General features: G+C 40.8%; 1 protein-coding gene across 5 annotated transcripts in view; it reads left to right on the top strand.

The window, feature by feature from the left end:
• Window positions 1–378: 378 nt before the first annotated feature.
• milt (trafficking kinesin-binding protein milt) overlaps window positions 379–23,242 on the top strand; it is a 249,712-nt gene continuing 226,848 nt past the window's right edge. The window contains exons 1-3 of one of the 5 annotated variants that reach the window (XM_071690412.1): window positions 379–489; window positions 12,920–13,093; window positions 15,697–16,744. In XM_071690412.1, the coding sequence (XP_071546513.1) occupies window positions 13,058–13,093; window positions 15,697–16,744 (1,084 nt within the window). In that variant the 5' untranslated portion in view covers window positions 379–489; window positions 12,920–13,057. Of the gene's footprint in view, window positions 490–11,420; window positions 11,724–12,608; window positions 12,761–12,919; window positions 13,094–15,696; window positions 16,745–20,731; window positions 21,421–23,242 lie in introns of those variants that run through there. The other 4 variants (XM_071690410.1, XM_071690411.1, XM_071690413.1 and 1 more) reach the window with 4 other exon arrangements.

The raw sequence follows: 23,242 nt of genomic DNA, 5'->3' as shown, positions 1-23,242 counted from the left end.
GAGATAAGTATTTTGTACATCGAAAAGTTTTAACATACTTCAAAAACTTGTTTCTTTGTTGGGTTATAACGACAGGTGATTACCTGTAGTAGAGAGGGAGATTGGTAACGCTGGGGACGAGGGATGCGGCAACCTCCAAGCGAGTTCCCAAGTTACTTCTTTGTTTCTCTAACTCACTACCATTCACTACCTCCGTCAGTATACACAACCTGTGAAACACGACCTTTATATTCAGTTATCCCAACTACTTTGTAATTCCTCCCGAAATCACATGGAAACACATTTAATAATGATTACAAAGAAATGATTACATGGCAACATTTTGGCTGTCCGAGAACATATATAGTGTGTACACCAGAGCCAGGCTTTACATCACGTGATCAGTTGCTCTGATAGATAGTGCAGGCAGAAAGTTACTGTGACTGTTTACTGAATATAGAGAAACGTACCTACTGGTATGACACTCTCAGATAAGAAACATACCTACTGGTATGACGGTCTGTTGTTTGCATATCAATACATAAAATTTCTACGCAGTTTAAAGAAAGCAAAAAATGATGTACATTTGAGACACGACGGAAACACCGACTAAAGTGTGGCAATCAGAGTTCATGGAGAGTGTAGGAGGGCGACTTACAATGTGACGGGGAAGTCCCTGGCCCGGCCCCACAGTCACGGTTTTCTTAGAGGGAACGTGTGTACGTCGGACCACACCAGACTGCCGGGGATATAGCTCAGTGAACACCTAGAGTGGAGCGGGGTGGTGCATTTTAGAGAAGAAACTGTAGTTTGTGGTGCTGATGGATGGTATACTATAATACAGCGTGCAATATATGATGGTGCTGTTATTGCCGGACCTGAATCCTGTCGCTGGAGATCAGGGTGGGAGACTGTTGGTGAATCTTTTTCGAATCATTTTTTCCCCCGCTGAAGGTCTAGTTTGTCTGCCGCCATGGTGATTAATTTTTTTGTCGGCAGTCCTCACAGAAAAAAGTCGTGTTTACTATATTTACATTGGTGAACTGTGGCCTTCTGCCACAGCTCGAGATGGAAGGAGTAGTGGGAGAGTTCCTCTTGGTTTGTGGTGGTTGTCAGGGAGACAAGTGTGTGGCGGGATCATCACAGCCGACCTGCACCCAACCACCCACCCTCCACGTCAGCAATGCAGGTGGTTTTCCTTTGTTTCCTTCACTAGCTCGGTGGTACACTTCCAAACATGCAGCCAATATAGATTTTTTTTTATATTCCGCATCAATTTCCATATTGAAAGTTAATATTGTTCTTGTGATGAATACCGGAAGAGGTGCAGACAGCTACGAGGACCACGCTTTTGAGACCATCGAAAATCTGGTCATGCTTGTCTCTTTATCGTACGGCTGAGGTACTGAGTTGCCCTCCTAAAGTGCAGTGACGGTGTCACAGGCAACATGTATTGATCACTTGTCATGCTCATCAAGAGCCTCTTTCATCATAGCTTGACTCAGTAGGTGATAAGTCTCACGGAGCTGAGGATCCGTGAGAGAAAATGTGGCAGATGAAACAATGGACGTGATGCGGGCTCGTTGAACCAGCCTCAATAATTCCTGTAATATTTTACATCAGGAGGCGGTACAATATAGAACTTCAGATGAACGCAGTTATTCAAAGGTTATCTCTTTGTCTTTACATCATTTGTTCATCTTTACAGTGAAATTTGCTTTCCGCTCCCTCTGAATCATCAGCAGGAAGAGTCGAATTTATAGAAAATTGGTTCCTTTTTTTTTCGTTTAGTTTGACTTGTAATACTTCCTGAAAAATACTTACGTAGTACTTCTGTAACAGTCATATGTACTAGAAAGTTGCATATTTCTTGATCCTAATAATAAAACTTTACATTATTCTATAACGAATTCTAAATGAAAAAGAGTAAGATATAGTTTTGTAACATCAGGATTAAACATCGTGCCAAAATATTTTCAGAACCGTTCACTATTTTAGGATAATGTTTAAGATTTATTCATTTTCGAATTTTGTGAATCTGAGGAATGTTTATGACCAATGTTATGACTGCTAACACCGACGGATCAGGTATTCAGATGTGGTGTCGACTGTGAACCACTAGAGAAACCTATATTATTAGTTATGTGGAATAACATCTGAGTCTTCGCTGTATGGCGCATGTCTAACTCGTTTATTGATAATAATGATAATAATAATAATAATGATAATAATAATAATAATAATAATAATAATAGTAATGATAATAATAATGATAATATTATTATTATTATTATTATTATTATTATTATTATTATTATTATTATTATTATTATTATTATTATCATTCTTATTATCAATATTATCATTATCAATAATATTATTATCCTCCTAAAAGGTACAGACTAGGATATCTTGATGTGCATGGATGTAACCAGCATGAAAGGAATGGAGAGAGGTAGGTAGTGTATTAGGAGAGGAACCTGGTGTTCTGGCTCTGAGTGAAACTAAAGTCGAGGGGAAGGGAGAAGAATGTGTTGGTAATGTCCCAAAGGTAAAGTCTAGGGCTTGTGTGAGAGCAGTGGGGAGGGTCGCACTTCTGCTGAAGGAGATGTAGGAGTGTGTGAAAAAGTGTAAGGAAGTGAGCCGCAGACTGTTGTTGATGCTCTTCCTACACCTGGTACCGAAACGAGTGAGGGAAAGTGGCGAGTGTTGTAGTAGGAATTGACTGAGTGCATCAGCAATTTTGATGCGAGGGACCGATTATTATTATTAGTGATAGGTGATCTGAATGCAAGGGCGAGTGATGTGTCATTTGAGGCAATAATGATGGTTGTGACGTACCTGCTGGTGAGAACGAAAACTGAAAAGCTAGTGCATTTGTCTTTTGAAAAGGGACATGTTACTGGAAATACCTTGTTAAAAAAAGGACATAAATAAGTATTCGTGGGTGAGTGAGGTTGATGAAGGGCGGGCTTCCTTTGACTGTCTTAATTGATAAGCGTGCTAAAGAGAGAGTTTTGGGTGTGAGTGTTTTGGAGAGAGGCATCTGGTGGAATGTTTGATCACTTCTTGTTGAAAGGGAAGATAGATATATGTAAAGCCTCTAGAAAAAATTATATGGGTGGCGGGAGGGTGGTAAAAAGGGACTTGTGTAAGAGGTACTTGGAGAAACTGGGTGAAGAGTAGTGTTAACACGTAAGATTAGACGGAACTGGGTGAAGAGTAGTGTTAACACGTAAGATTAGACGGAACTGGGAGAATAGGGCAGGAATGGAAGATATTCAGGAAAGTATTACAAACATGTACGAGAGAGGTTTGTGGCATACGAAACGTGAGATGTGGGTATGTGAGAAAGGGTAGTGAGTGGTGGGATGATGTAGTAAAGTTTTTTTTAGTGAAAAGGAAAATAAAGCTGTGTGGGCGTTACTTGCACGAAAGAGGAAGCAACAGGATGTCAAAGGAGGAGGCTGAAAAAAGGGCAAATGAGAGTAAGAGTATTGGGAAACTTCAAAGAGAATAAGAAATTGTTTTGGAAGGATATGAATAGTGTGAAGAGAGAAGAGAACGAGTGAGAGCATCAGGAAGTGCAACAGAAAAAGAAGTGCCAACTCAAGGATAAGGTAAAGAGATGGAATGAGTATCTGAGGAACGTGGAGGTATACGTAATGAGACAGTCATGGCAGATGGTTTGGTGATAAGAGCACAAGCGGTCAAATCCTTGCGAGAGATGAATTGCGTTAAGGTGGTTGAAGTGGATGGCATTGCAGATCGATTCTTAATGAAAGAATATGACAGTGTTGTTGATTGGTTAGTCTAGAATTTTTATGAATATATAGCCCAAGTTGGGGTGCCTGAGGATTGGCATAAATTTAGCAAGAAACGTTAGAAAAGCTATAAAGAATTAATTTTATCATGTAAGAGCAGTGAATGAGTGTAGTAAACTGATTTATGAGATGGTAGATGTGGAAAGCATACAAAACTTTTGATAGTTGTAATATTAGTTGACAAAGTTCGAAATGGGACCCCGCTCCCTCCCCGTACTGCACATACAGGTAAACAAAGATATGTAGATAGACAAACATCCACACCCTGGTAGTGCCTGGGTGGAGGCTTAGGGACGTGCCTGGATGGATGCTTTTGGACGTTCCTTGGTGGATGTTTGGGGACGTGCCTTGGTGGATGCATGGGGACGTGCCTGGGTGGATGCTTGGGGACCTGCCTTGGTGGATGCTTGGGGACATGCTTGGGTGAATATTTTGGGATGTTCGTGGGTGGATGCTTCGGGATGTGTCTGGAGTGCGCCTTAGGAACGTGTCTGGGTGTAGCCTTAGGAACGTGTCTGGGTGTAGCCTTAGGAACGTGTCTGGGTGTAGCCTTAGGAACGTGTCTGGGTGTAGCCTTAGGAACGTGTCTGGGTCGAGCCTTAGGAACGTGTCTGGGTCGAGCCTTAGGAACGTGTCTGGGTGTAGCCTTAGGAACGTGTCTGGGTCGAGCCTTAGGAGCGTGTCTGGGTCGAGCCTTAGGAACGTGTCTGGGTGTAGCCTGAGGAACGTGTCTGGGTGTAGCCTTAGGAACGTGTCTGGGTGGACGTGATAGTTTCCATGTAGCGATCGAGCCGCCAGGCTGGCCGGGGCTGTGGAGAGATCTTCCTGACCCGTGAGCTGACACCAAGGCGCCAGGAAGTTCAGTTCATTTGCCTTGGGAATGACGCTTTCATATTGCTGTGGGACTTGCATCTTGAAAATTCTAAGGATTTAATGTAGGTAATTAATCTGTAGGAATAAATCACTATCAGATATGGGTAGTTACTGTGTGGGAATAGATTATTATTAGATGGTTTGTGAGACGAGTAAAAAGTTTTCTTAGATATGTCAGGTGAGATATGCTCATAAAAGGTTAATCCAGGAGCGACGATATGATGATGATGATGATGATGTGAACTTTAACATGACCTTATGGATCAGGTCGAAGATCAGGCTACCCAACCCACAGGTCTCACAGTTCCCATCACAGTCATTTATTATTTTAGGCTGTTGATCCAAGAATGAATTGTAGACTGTCTGTATTGCTATCTTCCATATGTTACTATGTCAATAGAACTGAAGTATAATCATTAATTACTCTTGCAGGTTATTGTCTTGGCACAGAATGTTGGGTAGTGAAATATGACTGTCTGCAGGAAACATTTAGATTCGTTCGTAAATGATGTGATATTGCAAAATGTTATTTAGAGTAATTAAAAAGTGGTATCCGCCAACCGCGCTTCTGGAGGATACGGATGGATATATAGCTTAGCAGGTAGTGAGGTAGCAACACACTCACAGGTAAGACAAGAGACAGCTGTGTGGGGAAAAAAGGTGACCTGCTGAAGGTGACCTGCTGAAGGAAAGATGGTTATTATTATTATCATTTTCACTTCCGTTTGGTTAATGTTAATGTTCAGTGTGGCAGCAGCAGCAGCAGCTGCCGTGGTGGTGCAGCAGGCAAGTGAAAGTACTGTTGATGACCCCGCTCCTTGACGTACCCCTCCCCCACTCCCCCCATCCCTCTGGCATTGTTTACTCACGTGACTCTCACGGGTGACGTCACAAAGGTCTGGGAGTTGTTGAAGGAACGTTTTTTTTTTTTTTGTCTTTTGGTTTTGGTAAAGAAGGAATCACTTTGACTTTTTCTCAAATAGTGCGAACTATATTGATGTTCATTAATTAATTGAATTTTGATTCACTGAAGTTTCTCTCACTGCTTGGTAACGATTTTTCTAAAGTACATTAACACCATCACTGGATAGAAAGGAATTATCTGGTTATTTCCACAATGTAGAGCGCAATATCTTGCTATATACCTTGCCAAGTCTCACTCATTTCTCGTTATTAATTTTTCAGTCGCGATGCTACAGCACTACACTAAAATGAATATATTAGGCATACCCACATCCTCAACACTATCCCAGACCCTTCAAATATGGAACATCACAAACTCTGCTTCCCAAAAGCTGTGAGTATTGTGCAGGTCCCACACTTACTTTTCTTCAGCAGTTGTTCCATATCTACAGTATGGAGACCTGCTCGTGCACTTAAAATGGTTCTTCTTCAAGTTCTTTAAACCAAATTAAAATCAAGGTTCTTCCGTCATGTTGACTATCCTAGTCTTATCTCTCTTCAGTAAGTCGTTTCTGTCCACCGTCTTGTTGTTGTTTATCTCTTTCTGTTCTGTAGGTATTACTCTGGCTACTAAGACCAAATCCTTCGCTCGCGTCTGGTTGTCTGTTTCTTAGAGATTCCTTGTGCAGACCAGCAACAAGAGGATTGGCCATTATGTTAATTCTTCTTTCCTCATTGAGCGGAATTTTCTAGATTCTTTCGTCTTTTTTCTCTCAATTTCTTTCCACAATGAAAATTTAGATTCAGAAACTTGAGAGGAACTCACGTGAATTCTCTTGTATTTTTTCATAGCTTGTCTTTCAATCGACATGACTTTATTAGAACATACTTTGGTCAGTTTTATGTCGTTCTTTATAGAAAAAAAAAAATGTCTGCAGTACTTGGGTGGTCATGATACTGCTAGGTATATTGCCAGCAGACGTGTCAACACCGTTATAATGGACAACGGTAGATCAATAAACATCTTTATGTAGTGACTTTGTTGTCACTCAAGATGGAATTGTGAACGTTCGCGGACACTTGGCCAAGTAAAGCTTACCTGAGATTTTTTTTTTCCAACCACTGAATATGAGAGAGAGTCTCCCACCCTGACACCCGCAAGGTTGACATGTTATTACGTGAGGAACTGTGGGTCACGTGTCAAGAATCCTCACGCCTCACCAGCTCGAGAGCATCAACAGGGAACCAACTTTTACTGGCACATTATATGTGCCACGTAGTATATTATTTCAGCGACATGTGTACTGAAAATTAGCTATTTCTTAGTAAAATCAATTTAATCCAGATGGATTGACATACATACAGAATGATGAAGGATCTGTGTGTCTGTGATGAAGAGTTTGCTGTAACGTAGAATATATGTGATGCTCCTCAAACGCACTTAACCCCGCCTTCAAGAACACGTATTTTCACTCTTCCGATCTGACCTCACATTCATGTTTTTCAGTTCTTAATTTATTTTTCAAACGCTATAAACAAAGCAGTGTTACCAGTTTACAACTATTGCTAAGATCACTGTTGCTACCAATTAAGAAAACGGGGTGTTGACGTTTCTGTCAGATTTCTAAACCTTTTTGTTGCACATGTGGTTGACCGTGAGGGAGTGAAACTAACGTATTTCTTTATGAAGGAAGTTAACGTTCGGCCTCCCCTCTGATGTTTTGTTCTCGAACTTTCCGTTTCTAGAATAGTTATTGTTTGTGCTGCTTCTCTCTATATTTATATCCATTTGCATAGAACCATTATATATATATATATATATATATATATATATATATATATATATATATATATATATATATTTTTTTTTTTTTATTTTATTTTATTATACTTTGTCGCTGTCTCCCGCGTTTGCGAGGTAGCGCAAGGAAACAGACGAAAGAAATGGCCCAACCCCCCCCATACACATGTATATACATAGGTCCACACACGCAAATATACATACCTACACAGCTTTCCATGGTTTACCCCAGACGCTTCACATGCCTTGATTCAATCCACTGACAGCACGTCAACCCCGGTATACCACATCGCTCCAATTCACTCTATTCCTTGCCCTCCTTTCACCCTCCTGCATGTTCAGGCCCCGATCACACAAAATCTTTTTCACTCCATCTTTCCACCTCCAATTTGGTCTCCCTCTTCTCCTCGTTCCCTCCACCTCCGACACATATATCCTCTTGGTCAATCTTTCCTCACTCATTCTCTCCATGTGCCCAAACCACTTCAAAACACCCTCTTCTGCTCTCTCAACCACGCTCTTTTTATTTCCACACATCTCTCTTACCCTTACGTTACTCACTCGATCAAACCACCTCACACCACATATTGTCCTCAAACATCTCATTTCCAGCACATCCATCCTCCTGCGCACAACTCTATCCATAGCCCACGCCTCGCAACCATACAACATTGTTGGAACCACTATTCCTTCAAACATACCCATTTTTGCTTTCCGAGATAATGTTCTCGACTTCCACACATTCTTCAAGGCCCCCAGAATTTTCGCCCCCTCCCCCACCCTATGATCCACTTCCGCTTCCATGGTTCCATCCGCTGCCAGATCCACTCCCAGATATCTAAAACACTTCACTTCCTCCAGTTTTTCTCCATTCAAACTCACCTCCCAATTGACTTGACCCTCAACCCTACTGTACCTAATAACCTTGCTCTTATTCACATTTACTCTTAACTTTCTTCTTCCACATATATACATATATATATATATATATATATATATATATATATATATATATATATATATATATATATATATATATATATATATATTGGAAGGGATCACAATTTTGCGCGTGATCAAGATATTCCTATGAGTCCACGGGGAAAATGAAACACGATAAGTTCCCAAGTGCACTTTCGTGTAATAATCACATCAAAAGGGGAGACACAAGAGAGAAATATAACAGTCAGTTGATATACATCGAAGAGACGAAGCTAGGACGCCATTTGGTAAACATGCGATTGTCCAAGACATACAACGAGCGTTCATAAGCTTATCATTATACAAATTTCATCATCAATAAAGTTATCTAATTTGTATAGACCATCACTAATATTAAGATTATAATTCTTTGTGTATTTATTAATAGAAGATTCAATGATATTTCTCGTGGAAATAGAGTTAGAGTTAATAACCGAGATGGCGTTACTCCTGTCAATACAATGATCATAGTTTTTAACGTGATTAAACAAGGCATTTGATTCTTGTTCCATTCTTATATAATGTTTATGGTGCTTAAGTCTAACAGAAAGATCCTTAACAGTCTGCCCAACATAAAATTTATCACAATTTCCACATGGCACGTTATTGATGCACCCAAGAGAATTTTCCAGTGAATTCCTGATTAAGATATTCTTTATAGTATTATTGTTGCTGAAGGCAACATTTACATTAAAGGATTTAAGCAAAGAAATCATTTTATAGATTTCCAAAACTCTTGCATTCACCTCCCTAACAACCCCATCCATAAACAAATTAAACAACCCTAGAGACATCACACACCCCTGCCGCAAACCTACGTTCACTGAGAACCAATCACTTTCCTCTCTTCCTACACGTACACATGCCTTACATCCTCGATAAAAACTTTTCACTGCTTCTAACAACTTGCCTCCCACACCATATATTCTTAATACCTTCCACAGAGCATCTCTATCAACTCTATCATATGCCTTCTCCAGATCCATAAATGCTACATACAAATCCATTTGCTTTTCTAAGTATTTCTCACATACATTCTTCAAAGCAAACACCTGATCCACACATCCTCTACCACTTCTGAAACCACACTGCTCTTCCCCAATCTGATGCTCTGTACATGCCTTCACCCTCTCAATCAATACCCTCCCATATAATTTTCCAGGAATACTCCACAAACTTATACCTCTGTAATTTGAGCACTCACTCTTATCCCCTTTGCCTTTGTAAATGGCACTAAGCACGCATTCCGCCAATCCTCAGGCACCTCACCATGAGTCATACATACATTAAATAACCTTACCAACCAGTCAACAATACAGTCACCCCCTTTTTTAATAAATTCCACTGCAATACCATCCAAACCTGCTGCCTTGCCAGCTTTCATCTTCCGCAAAGCTTTTACTACCTCTTCTCTGTTTACCAAATCATTTTCCCTAACCCTCTCACTTTGCACACCACCTCGACCAAAACACCCTATATCTGCCACTCTATCATCAAACACATTCAACAAACCTTCAAAATACTCACTCCATCTCCTTCTCACATCACCACTACTTGTTATCACCTCCCCATTTGCGCCCTTCACTGAAGTTCCCATTTGCTCCCTTGTCTTACGCACTTTATTTACCTCCTTCCAGAACATCTTTTTATTCTCCCTAAAATTTAATGATACTCTCTCACCCCAACTCTCATTTGCCCTCTTCTTCACTTCTTGCACCTATATATATATATATATATATATATATATATATATATATATATATATATATATATATTTTTTTTTTTTTTTTTTTGCTTATTATTATACTTAATCGCCGTCTCCCGTATGTGTGTGTGTGTGTGTGTGTGTGTGTGTGTGTGTGTGTGTGTGTGTGTGTGTGTGTGTGTGTGTGTGTATGTGTGTGTGTGTGTGTGTGTGTGTGTGTGTCAGGGCTCTGGTTCTCGATCATTTTCGGTTGGTGTAGCCTTTGGTCTCAAGTGAGGCATCACGTCGAATTCCTCTCTAAATAAAGACTATTTTTTCATCAAAACAGATTTTTTTGATCTTGTGTATCAATAAATCTTGCCAAAAGAATGCATCTTTGAGCCAACCTTGTGAATCGAAGCAGCATTCTGCTCAAACAAAACATTCCTCTAGCAATATACCTATTGCCCCTGGAACTCTGTCTGCCGTACCTCATGAAGAAGCTTCACGTGTTCCCCGGAAGGCCACAGTCCTCAGGCTGGCAACCACCGTCCTAGGCACAACCTCCGTATGGTTTGGCCACCTAAAATTTTGTGGGCGTATTTAGGGCTCTTAGGGACAAGATTTATGAACAAAAATTCGGGGGAAAAGAAAATACTAAATCATATTAGCAACATTTTTTGAAGATATTAATGTTGTTCTGAAAACTTTCTGTACAAAGTTAGAGACCTATTAATGAAAATGTTTAATATGTAAAAATCAAAACTGAATACTGTTGTGCTGTATGATCAAACAAAAAGCTAGAAATAGATTATGTTATAGAGAATTCAAGTACACTTTACAAGGAAAACCGAGGAGATGCGACATATGGACTGCCATGAAAAGCTGGAAGAGCTACTCCTACGTACATGGTCTGGAAGGAAGAAGAGAAAGATTCAAGATAATCAACGAATAACAGCATATTGAAGGTCTAAAAAAGTATTAACCTGAAACCCTCTTAACATGGAAGATACAGAGCTGTTAAGTCTTCTAGAACACCATGGAACGTACCGATAATATATCAGACAAAAATATAAATCGGTCCAGCCAGAAACCTAAAACGATCAGTGTACTGCCCAGAGAATAAGAAACATGCGTGGAACAACTACAAAAGCATTTAAAAGAAAACTTGTTATATGGTTGAAATCAGTCCCAGATGGACAATACCGATAATTGTATAATGCAGCCATCAACAATAGTGTTATACTTCAAGCAAGAGGTGTTGTGAGCGCTAGTCCTGCCGGTGTAGCTATAGCTCATTGTTCTCTCTCTCTCTCTCTCTCTCTCTCTCTCTCTCTCTCTCTCTCTCTCTCTCTCTCTCTCTCTTTAGGAGTGGTATCGGGGTCGGTACACAGTTATATTTGAATAACCAAAAACTAGCTATGGACCATATTTTAGATGGGTCAAGTGTACTGTAAGCAGTAATAATAGTCTTATACTTAACCTATCATATTGATTGGAATATGATGATTTACTCGTGAAGCTTCCTTGTTATCTGATATCAGTCCACCGCAGATAAGATATAGGAATGAGCAGACGAGAAAGTAGCGCTGCTCATTACAGAGGTACCAGCCTACGTGTTGTCATGTTGCCCGTCATACAAGAGTCGCGCTTCTACACCATCCCACACGCTAGCCATGTATACACCACATGTGTCGTGTGCCCGCCACTTGGGTCTTGCCCGTTTGTGGTCACGAGTGCCAGTTATTATTACATGATACGAGTGATAAAGTGCATCACTGTGCAGTTATCTTTATGGAAATAACAAGTTATTTGTGGACAGGATCGCTGTTGTTGTCGATGATAGAAGACGAGTTATGACGGGTTTACGAACATCAGCTGATAAGTAGCCGACATCCTCCTCAACTGTGTAAAACCTGTTGACATTACCATATATATATATATATATATTTTTTTTTTTTTTTTTCATACTATCCGCTATTTCCCGCGATAGCGAGGTAGCGTTAAGAACAGAGGACTGGGCCTTTGAGGGAATATCCTCACCTGGACCTCTCCTCTGTTCCTTCTTTTGGAAAAAAAAAAAAACGAGAGGGGAGGATTTCCAGCCCCCCGCTCCCTTCCCTTTTAGTCGCCTTCTACGACACGCAGGGAATACGTGGGAAGTATTCTTTCTCCCCTATCCCCAGGGAAATATATATATATATATATATATATATATATATATATATATATATATATATATATATATATATATATATATATACAACGAAGAGACGTAGCTAGGACGCCAAATAGTCTTCTAGCTAGGTCTCTTCGTTGTATAACAACTGACAGTTATACTTCTCTCTTGTGTCTCCCCTGATGATGTGATTATTACACGAAAGTGCACTTGGGAACTTATCGTGTTTCATTTCCCCGTGGACTTATAGGAATACTTAATCACGCTCTCATTTGTGATCCTTTTCAAAATAAACACACACACACACACACACACACACATATATATATATATATATATATATATATATATATATATAATCAGATAATTTCACTAAAGAAAAGGTATTTTTAGACTGTCTTCAGAAAGTGTCAAGAGTTCTAGCAAGGATATGTTTAGTGTTGTGTAAAGTGATGTCAGGCGTTGTTAGGTGTCTCAAGTACACACGTACACGACACTCGCAGTCTCACCCACATGTATGACGTCATCTGCGCCAGGTGATTATGTTCAGTGTTTGTGAAGTATATATATATATATATATATATATATATATATATATATATATATATATATATATATATATATATATATATATATATCGATCATGTGAGATTTCCCTCTGAAGTGCACCATGACTCTGATATGACATTTTTCAGGGGAAAGCAAATCGATTTAGATTACTGCAGTTGCGAACATTAAGTAGTGAACAAATTAAAGAAAACATTAAAGAGGAAAGTAGAGAGAGGTTAAGAAGATACAGTACAGGAGACAATACAGCACCCCAGGCTGCCACCATGTGTAAGACGTGTCGTCGACCCATCATTTACGAGGTAACTATAACCTCCGCCTTCCCCTTGTGTGGTGAGGGTCACAACCAGTAACTATAACCCCAGCCTCCCTTTGTATGGTGAGGGTCACAACCAGTAACTATAACCCCAGCCTCCCTTTGTGTGGTGAGGGTCACAACCAGTAACTATAACCCCAGCCTCCCTTTGTATGGTGAGGGTCACAACCAGTAACTATAACCCCAGCCTCCCTTTGTGTGGTGAGGGTCACAACCAGTAACTATAACCTCCGCCTTCCCCTTGTGTAGTGAGGGTCACAACCAGTAACTATAACCTCTGCATCCCTTTGTGTGGTGAGGGTCACAACCAGTAACTATAACCTCTGCATCCCCTTGTGTGATAAGGGTCATAACCAGTAAGTATAACCTCCACCTGCCCTTGTGTGGTGAGGGTCACCACTAGTAAAGTAATATGTGTTTCAAAGGTAGCCTTACAGAAGCATTCATTTCATTATGTTATATCTGATCTGATTTATTATATGATTAGTGTCTGTTGTACTTCCTTATGTATTCCGTTGTAGTTGTGAATATCATCAAGATGCTATGTTTAATGTAGGCTTGAGGAAAGTTGTTTTTGAAGACTGGTGTTGTTGATGAGACTACTCTTGTAATACTGTCATGGCTGACCCGTCCTCACTTTGTCATTCTCTCATTGGTGATAACAATAAAGTCTTTACTTTTCACTTGTCACAATGTCTTAAAGTGATGACTGACTCAGCAAAAATCTTAGGTCGTCACATAATGTTTTTAGATTTTTTGAATCGATTTCAAAATCTCCATGTTTGAGAAGAATGAATGTAAATGAATGCGAAATGTATGAAAGTATGTTATATATGTATACACACACACACACACACACACACACACATATATATATATATATATATATATATATATATATATATATATATATATATATATATATATATATATATATAAATATATGTATACACATATATATATATGTATGTATATATATATATATATATATATATATATATATATATATATATATATATGTATATATATATATATATATATGTATATGTATATATATATAGATAGATAGATAGATAGATAGTTATATTAGTATGAACTGGGAGCAAGTTTTCTCTAATGCACATAGAACTGAACACGACAGCATATTTAGTCATTAATCTTCTTTCTTATACTCTCTAATTTTCTCAGTATTATTCTACCATTAGGTGGGTGCTCAAACGCTAGTTGTTCGTAGTCCATCATTTATTGCATTCGTTTTCGCCTTCACAGAGGCATCATCAGGAATGTACAAAAATGTAAAAAACTGTGTCAGAACTCGGATAAGAAAAGTAGAACGCAAACAAACTATAAAAACACTCAGAAAAACACAGCACATAAAAGTAAGGGAAACACTAAACAAATTAACAATCTCATGAAGGGTAGTTCAGTCTCTATACAACATCTGGAAACAAAAATAGAACACTTACAGGAGAGGAAAAAAACACAGAACAATAGTACATAAGAAAGTCCATCACTAAATACACCATGAAGGGCCAAGCTGAGGTCAGGTTTGGGCTCATCTGATTCTCTAGGACCTTTGTAACATTGGATCATGTTCCTGACTCCTAGCACCAGTAGAGACAGTACCTTGTGGCGGGTCAAAGTCGTGTCCCGTCCGTCTTCGTCCTATCGATGGGCCATCAAAGAGCCGTATGGCGGTGGTCATGTTTGTCTGGATGTTGATGACAAGTGCTTCCTATGTAATAGAAATGGCTTCTAATATCTGTATTCTCCTCCGATCACTGCAACGTGTAATAACTTCGGTGTTATTCACTATATTCTCCCTCGTTAGTCTCGTTCAATGCTTTTGTTCATGAATTTATGCCTCCACTTTCTTGTTAAGTGAAGCGAGAGGTGGCGACTCAGGGTGCAGGTTGTATCAACCCACCCACAATACACATGTATATACATACACGTCCACATACGCACATATACATACCTATACATTTCAACGTATACATACCTATTAATACACAGACAATAACATATATACACATGTACATACTCATACTTGCTGCCTTTATTCATATATATATATATATATATATATATATATATATATATATATATATATATATATGAATGGAAACATTTCATATTGGAAAAAGCTAACCTCCACAATACTGAAGGACAATCAGCCAAGCAAAACCCAGCTACTCCATGTATATAACTTACTCTTAAGAATTTTATTCCGAATGTCTGGTGATGGCTGATGGCGTCCCTCTGTCCTGTGGTGGTAACTGATATTGAGTGATCCCACACGAGAGTCAGTAACGCTGAGCCGCTACTTACCAGTGGTTATTGTTGTGTCACTGAGGTTACTTGGCGAGACTCTACGTTGCCTGCCGGAATGCATTGCTCTAGAAATAAATTCTGTGATTTCAAGTAGATATGTTGATAAATGATGCATGGGAAAAAGTGCTTTTTTATATGTCCATATCCATATATCTGTCTCTTCTCTGCTCGTTCCAACATATATAACAGCTTATGTGTGTTTGTTGTGGATGATGAACACATTAGCCTGTGTTAACATTGTTATCTGCTCCACAGGGCGACGTGGACCTCGGTCCTTGGGGACTCAGTGGAGCCAACAAGTCCGCTGCGTCAGCGTCACGCCGTCTTTGGTCCGCACATATCTGCAGAGTTGAGGAGGAAGATTGTGAGGAAGAATCTCCTCTTGTGTCTCCAACTGGTCCTGTGGTGAACGGGGCCAATTTCAGTGTAACTGGAGACAAAGGAAAGAGAGACTTCGCTCTCGCCAACGTATCCGGTGGGGCTCCTCTCTCACACACGCATGCTCTCACTAACGCACATGGCCAGGTTGTAGGCGATAAAGGTGAGCACTTCGATGTGAGCAGTTTCCAGAAAGGCAGCAACTCGGTAAAAGTGAATAGGCCCATTCCCAACGGCAGCAACATCTCCAGCGCAGATATTATAACAGTAGAATTAAAGGAAGATGAGATAACGAAGGCAGAGGCTCCAGCCCAACAAGACAATAACTCTAGGAATGGAAGAAAGGTAGGGCTGACGAGTCCGCCGTCAGGAGCAGTAAAAGTAGGTTTCATAAGAAACTCTGGAACAAACATCCCGAATACCACGACCCTGGAGCCCTCCAAGGAACCCGAACGCCGACCCTTTTTCTTTCTCCCTTCTGAAGACGAAGACGACTCGTGTGCTGACGGCACTGACCTGGAGTTACGAAAAGATCCAGACCTCTACCCTTTTCCCAAGACTGGTGGCGAATCTTCCCAAGATTCTCCTTCATGTAAGGGGAAACCCCTTACGCCGACGCCCCCGCACAGTCCCCAGAAGAGCTCTCCTCCTGCTGAAGAGTCAGACGAAATCAAGAACCGTATTCGAGACTGCCTGAAGCGAGCCAGAAGTCGAAGTACGTCACTGTCAGGTTTAGGAAGCTTTGAAGCAGGTCTCTATCGTCTGGAGAATATACTTGAAGATAAGAAAGCCGCCCGTCATATCTTGAACGACGATTCCCTCCGCTCCAGCAATTCCTTCTCCAGCCTTCCATACTCCAAGCAACATCTGCCGGAGCATGTGGAAGCCTTGATGCCGAAGTACAGGGACGCCGGCACCATCACAGGTAAGAACTTGTTATTGATTTACCAGACTGTTCATGCCAGACACTATGGCTTAGATAAAGAACAAGATACTTCAAACGTATCTGATGGTTGAAAAAACACACTTTAATGCCATCTAACAAGATTATATAACGAATGTTTCCTCAAGTATGCCAGTGTCCACCTCTGTAGCGTTGCTCTAGTGGCTTCAGTCCGGGTAAGTCGCACTCACATAGAAACTTCCACTTAAGAGTGTAGCACAACCTGCTGCTCAACCTTACTTGTGTAGCCCTTCGTGGTGTTAACTTTTCCATTTATTTAGAACGTTACAGGAAGGTCAGTGTTTGTCACTTTAATCCAACATCTGCTCATCACTTGTTGCTACTGCTTTATCCTTATCGCTTCGAACTGGCGGTTGAAGATCAAATTAATAATACATACCGCAGTTATTGTTAGACTATTAACCATATTTCATTGCTGCCAGAATAAAGATGTACATATAGATAGATAGATATTATTTCATACTTGCTCGTCGTTTCCCGCGTTACCGAGGTAGTGTCAGGAACAGACAAAGAAAGGCCGCATTCGCTCACATTCATTCTCTTGTCATGAGCAGTGCACCGAAAACACAGCTTACTAACCACACCAAGCCACAAGGACCTTCCCATGGTTTACCCCGACCGCTTCAAATGCCCTGGGTCAGTCTATTGATAAAACGTGGACCCCTGTAAACCACAACCTTCCGAATTCTCTGACCCGTGCACGCCTTTCACCCTCCTTCATGTTCAGATCACGACCACTCAAAATATCCTACACTATCCTACACTATTGGAGGTGGAAAGATGGAGTGAAAAAGATTTTGTGTGATCGGGGCCTGAACATGCAGGAGGGTGAAAGGAGGGCAAGGAATAGAGTGAATTGGAGCGATGTGGTATACCGGGGTTGACGTGCTGTCAGTGGATTGAATCAGGGCATGTGAAGCGTCTGGGGTAAACCATGGAAAGCTGTGTAGGTATGTATATTTGAGTGTGTGGACGTATGTATATACATGTGTATGGGGGGGGGTTGGGCCATTTCTTTCGTCTGTTTCCTTGCGCTACCTCGCAAACGCGGGAGACAGCGACAAAGTATAAAAAAAAATATATATATATATATATATATATATATATATATATATATATATATATATATATATATATATATATATATATATATATATATGTACATATATATTTGAAAATGCACACCCTCTCAAAAAAGAAAAAAATCTTCTTATATGAAGCACAAAGGCCATGTATGCAGTGAGAGTATTTATGGTCTTAGACATCTTAACGTTCGACTGCTGCTTACAAAGTGACGTTGAAAACCGTAATTACTCTGGCATTCGATATGCTTCAACCCGAAGTAACCAGCCAGTGACATACAGCAGTTGATGCAGGCGTGCGTCACTGTTCCTATATTTCGTAAGAAGGTTCATATCAGTCAGGAGACTCAGCAATGTAGGTACTGACGTCTATTCCCAAACACTTCCCGTAGCCACAGAAGACGAGACTAATTGTCCTTATGCAAGGTATAGTTGTCTTTCTGCGAGATCCAGTTCTTGGTGAGCATCAGTCTGGAGACACGACTAGAGATGTGATCTGGAAAATATAAACAATCGTTCCGTGGAATGGGAGAACATCTTACTTTATGACGATCAATGAGATTATTAGGATGGATATGATGTCCTGCCTGGTGGTTGTAGGATGCCTGGGTTAAAGAGGTCCCTCTGTATACTGTGTGCTCCCACGTGGCCCTACTGCTGGGTGTAGATGTGGTCCCACGTGGCCTTACCCACTGGGTGTAGATGTGGTCCCACGTAGCCCTACCCACTGAGTGTAGATGTGGTCCCACGTAGCCCTACCCACTGGGTGTAGATGTGGTCCCACGTAGCCCTACCCACTGGGTGTAGATGTGGTCCCACGTAGCCCTACCCACTGGGTGTAGATGTGGTCCCACGTAGCCCTACCCACTGGGTGTAGATGTGGTCCCACGTAGCCCTACCCACTGGGTGTAGATGTGGTCCCACGTAGCCCTACTCACTGGGTGTAGATGTGGTCCCATGAACAAAGTAGGAATATGTACAATAGGAACTCTGAGCCTACCCCGTACATACAGCTTAACTTTACTTGTTCTGATGTTAGACTTCGTCGTAAATTACGTAAAAAGAAAAGGTTTTTAGAAATTGGGAGAGGGACAGCGGCGCTGACCCGTGTGTGTCCTGTTGATTTGGAAAGGGAGGGTGGGGGGTTGCTAGGGAGAGCTCGTCAAGGTTGGTCTGTATGTGTATGGAATGTTTCGCCACACGCGCCCCACACCGCCTCATCTGTGGTAGACCTAAACTCAACGTTATGACGCCATATCAAGACTACGGTACGACCCTTGAGCACGGCGGTTTGACCGTCTGGCCTTTGGCTTGACATTAAGGGTTATCAGACTCAGAGGTGGTACCGTGGTTGTGAGGTCCTTGTAACACTATTGATATTTATGTATTCAGTTAGAATGTCTTTATCAGAGTTGTCATATGATTACTTCTACTGTAGGCTCAGCACACGAGCACGCTATGGCGTATATCACAAGATGCTCCTGATCTGCTGTACGTTTCATGTGTGGCTACGCCGTTTTAAGGCGTCAGATGTTTCTCTTAGAGAGACGAAATGATACGAATTCACGTAGCTCTTTAGATTCACCCGCCATCTCAACATTTGCATTTTCGACAAAGTTCATAGACGACAAACTGATATATTAAACGTTTATAGACGACAAACTGATATATTAAACGTTTATAGACGACAAACTGATATATTAAACGTTTATAGACGACAAACTGATATATTAAACGTTTATAGACGACAAACCGATATATTAAACGTTTATAGACGACAGACTGATATATTAAACGTTTATAGACGAAAAACTGATGTATTAAACGTTTCGTTTAGTTGTCTTGTGAATGATCTCTCTCTCACGTACCAGACATTATCCAGATGCGTTGGCCACCCTCGTCATTATGTACGATTCCTCACACAGACCCAGTAACCTGATTTGTGAACACAGGTTGAGGAAATTCCTCTGCCATTCATGACAGACGCTGACCAGAAGTAAAGTTGGTGACCCTGGTTGTCGTCAGGTTAAGGATCTGGGTAAAGGTTTCGCCATCACTTTCAAGAACCATACAGTCGTGCTCAAGGGTCGAACAGTCTTCTTCGACGGTTTGAAAGTCGTGTTCAAGGGTCGTACGGTCTTCTTCGACGGTCTGACAGTCGTGTTCAAGGGTCTTACCGTCGTGCTTCGAGGCTTCAGCACGGGTTGGGTCGCCGGAATGTCACAGGAACAAGGCCAGAAAGATTCATCACTCGTTGTTTGTCTTGAACAATCCAGTTTGTTTGTGACTTTGATCCCTCACTTGCTGCTGCTGCTAACTGGACCTCGTCGTCAGAAAGATGTAATGTCCGCCGAGGAGCAGAAAATAACTTTAAGAGTCAAACAAACGCAGTTGATCGTTGGCGGTTCCCATTCCTGTAGTGTAGTGGACTTGCAAGGCTGTTGTAAACCTCATATGATTACTCTGCATATTAAGTCATAATGGACGACATAGATGATATCAAGACAGAGTTTGCTCCATCCATACATAAGACTACCGCACCAGCGACACCGGTAGAGTTGTCCATTACAGTTTATGGCTCATCTGGCACCACCCTCCCCCCAGGCCGGAGCCAAGAATAACATGCAGGTGTTGGTCGTGGTTTTGTTGATGCAAATATCCCTAAGATTCAGAGTTGTGTTATGTGAGCCACTGCTGCAAGATATTCAGCTGACGATGCTGGTGTTTATGATAATCATGATGTCAACAAAGCACATCTTGTTATTACTAGAGTTTCGGAAATCTTGGCAAGTGATCAGGAGTGAACCCTGGGGGTTGCGTTCACGCATGCGCATTGCAGCTGACGCCACGAGCTGGGAGGGTGCGGTTGCCTGCAGTGTAGCTAAGAAGTTGTTGGGGTTTGGAGTAATATCGTAATTTTTTAGTTTTGTGAATGAATTGCTTCATAGGTTCATGGCAGACCAGCTGAACCTCTGCACTAACAGGATTATTGTGCAGTGGAAGTGTAGAGAGTTGGTTATGTAAGGCGTCGTCAGCATTACCTAGCAGTTACCTGATACTCCTACACAACTCGCTATCTCCCACGTCCTTCAGTTATTTATGCATAAAATTGTACATTTACACATATGTTGATCAACGACAGAAATTCAGTATTTTGATATTATCATAACTGAATATTTTTTACTTACGGATGTCGTGTTTCATAATCAAATCAGATCGCAGGTGATCATAAGAAAATGTAAGATTCTTGCTATAGTTTGATCATTATTCTGAACTTTGTGTGTGAGACATTCATTCATTGTGTATTTCCAAACAGTTGAAAACCTCATGAGATTATTAAGTTGTCGTAAAATGTGTCTTTAAGTAAGGACTGTTTGTTATACGTGAGTTCAGGAAATCTAGAACATAAAGCACATAGAGAGGAAATAGAACATAAAGCACATAGAGAGGAAATAGAACATAAAGCACATAGAGAGGAAATATAATTTCTAAAGGAGACGCGAGAGACGAAGATAACAGTAATGGAGATGTAGAAGATGGAGCCACTGGACACAGGTATTGGTGTTATCTAGGTTGTAATATATATATTTTTTAAAAAACACGTTATAGACAGTAATTTATGGGATGGAGTGGAAGGAAGAGAAATGTAGGATATGTAAGTTGGTTGAGGCGTAAATTGGTTGTCAAGTGTTGGATGAGGCGTGGGGTACTGGACAAGTGGAGGATGGTTCAGCTGGATGAGGCGTGGGGGTACTGGCCATGTACATCAGGAAGGTTCAACGACCTGGTGCAAACAGTTCTCACTGGAGTCTGCCTTAACAACAGCAGACTAGTTATATGAAGAGGAATGCCTTAACAACAGCAGACTAGTTATATGAAGAGGAATGCCTTAACAACAGCAGACTAGTTATATGAAGAGGAATGCCTTAACAACAGCAGACTAGTTATATGAAGAGGAATGCCTTAACAACAGCAGACTAGTTATATGAAGAAAAACATTTCCTCGTGTTGCATGAGGAGTTGCGTCATAACCAGGTAGATCTTTGTGACACAACTGACCGCACTTGGGCCACATATATGACAAACCATGTCATTATTTCTCATAAAATTGTTTTGCTCTAACTATCTTGATTAAGTATAATACCATTAAAACTTTACTGAAGTTGGTATATTATTACAAGTTCCATATTAGCATTAAAGTTCAGATATCTTTAGTTCCATATTAGCAATAAAGTTCATATGTATTAAGTTCCGTATTGGTAGTAAATTTCAAATATATCAAGTTCCATATTGGCAGGAAAATTTAGATATAGTAAGTTCCATATTGACAGTAAAGTTCAAGTATATTAAGTTCCATATTGTCAGTAAAATTCAGAATATGAAGCTCCATATTGGCAGTAAAGTCAATAATCTCAGTAATATCATTAGATCATTCACACCCATTGTATCCCCACACCATCCACCCAGTCTCGTTTTACAATGAACCCTTGTACCTATACTACTTGTACATCTGTTCCTTGTACATCTGTCTCTTGTACCCCAGTGGCGTAACTAGATGCTAGTGTGAAGAACTAGAGTTAGGTAAGTCATCATAACCTTACAGCATTCCAACCAACCAAAATAGTTATGTTTTCTTCATGTATGACTAATGAACACTGAGCAACGAATCTCAAAGTACTGTTGTTGTTGTTGTTGTTGTTACCCGTGTTTCTCAACTCTTCTTTCGGTTCCATCACCAAACAAAGCTGGATCAGAACATCCCATCTAAACACCCTAAACTGGTGACCCCTACAGTTGACCAAGAGAGATTTTCGAACAGGTAGTGTTGTTGGTCATCCTTGTTACACTCTTGCTGTCCTAATTCTTTACCACAGCAGCCGTCACTCATCCTACTTGTCCATCTTCCCTTTTGTCTTTTCCTGGTCCAGCCAGCCGGCCTCTTCTGCACACTCAGGTGATTCTCATGCCTCAGCCCGAGAGAGTCCCGTGTGACATCGTCTTCTACCAGTTTAGGGATCTTCATGAGTGTCTCGGTTCAGCTATGCTTGGTACTGGAGTTGAAAAAGGGTAACGGAACCACGCATAATGACAACAAGAATAGCAAGAACAACAACAGAAACAACAACAGTGTTTTCCTAGGTAAGGTACACAGGTACACGGCTTGTGTACAGTGCTACCAAAGGTGCAGGCTTGTGTACAGTGCTACCAAAGGTGCAGGCTTGTGTACAGTGGTACCAAAGATGCAGGCTTGTGTACAGTGGTACCAAAGGTGCAGGCTTGTGTACAGTGCTACCAAAGGTGCAGGATTGTGTACAGTGGTACCAAAGATGCAGGCTTGTGTACAGTGCTACCAAAGGTGCAGGCTTGTGTACAGTGC

The sequence above is a fragment of the Panulirus ornatus genome, chromosome 48 (genome assembly GCF_036320965.1).
Source record: "Panulirus ornatus isolate Po-2019 chromosome 48, ASM3632096v1, whole genome shotgun sequence".
NCBI lineage: Eukaryota > Metazoa > Arthropoda > Malacostraca > Decapoda > Palinuridae > Panulirus > Panulirus ornatus.
Note: the sequence above shows the minus strand (reverse complement) of the source record. Positions and strands in the feature narration are given on the sequence as shown.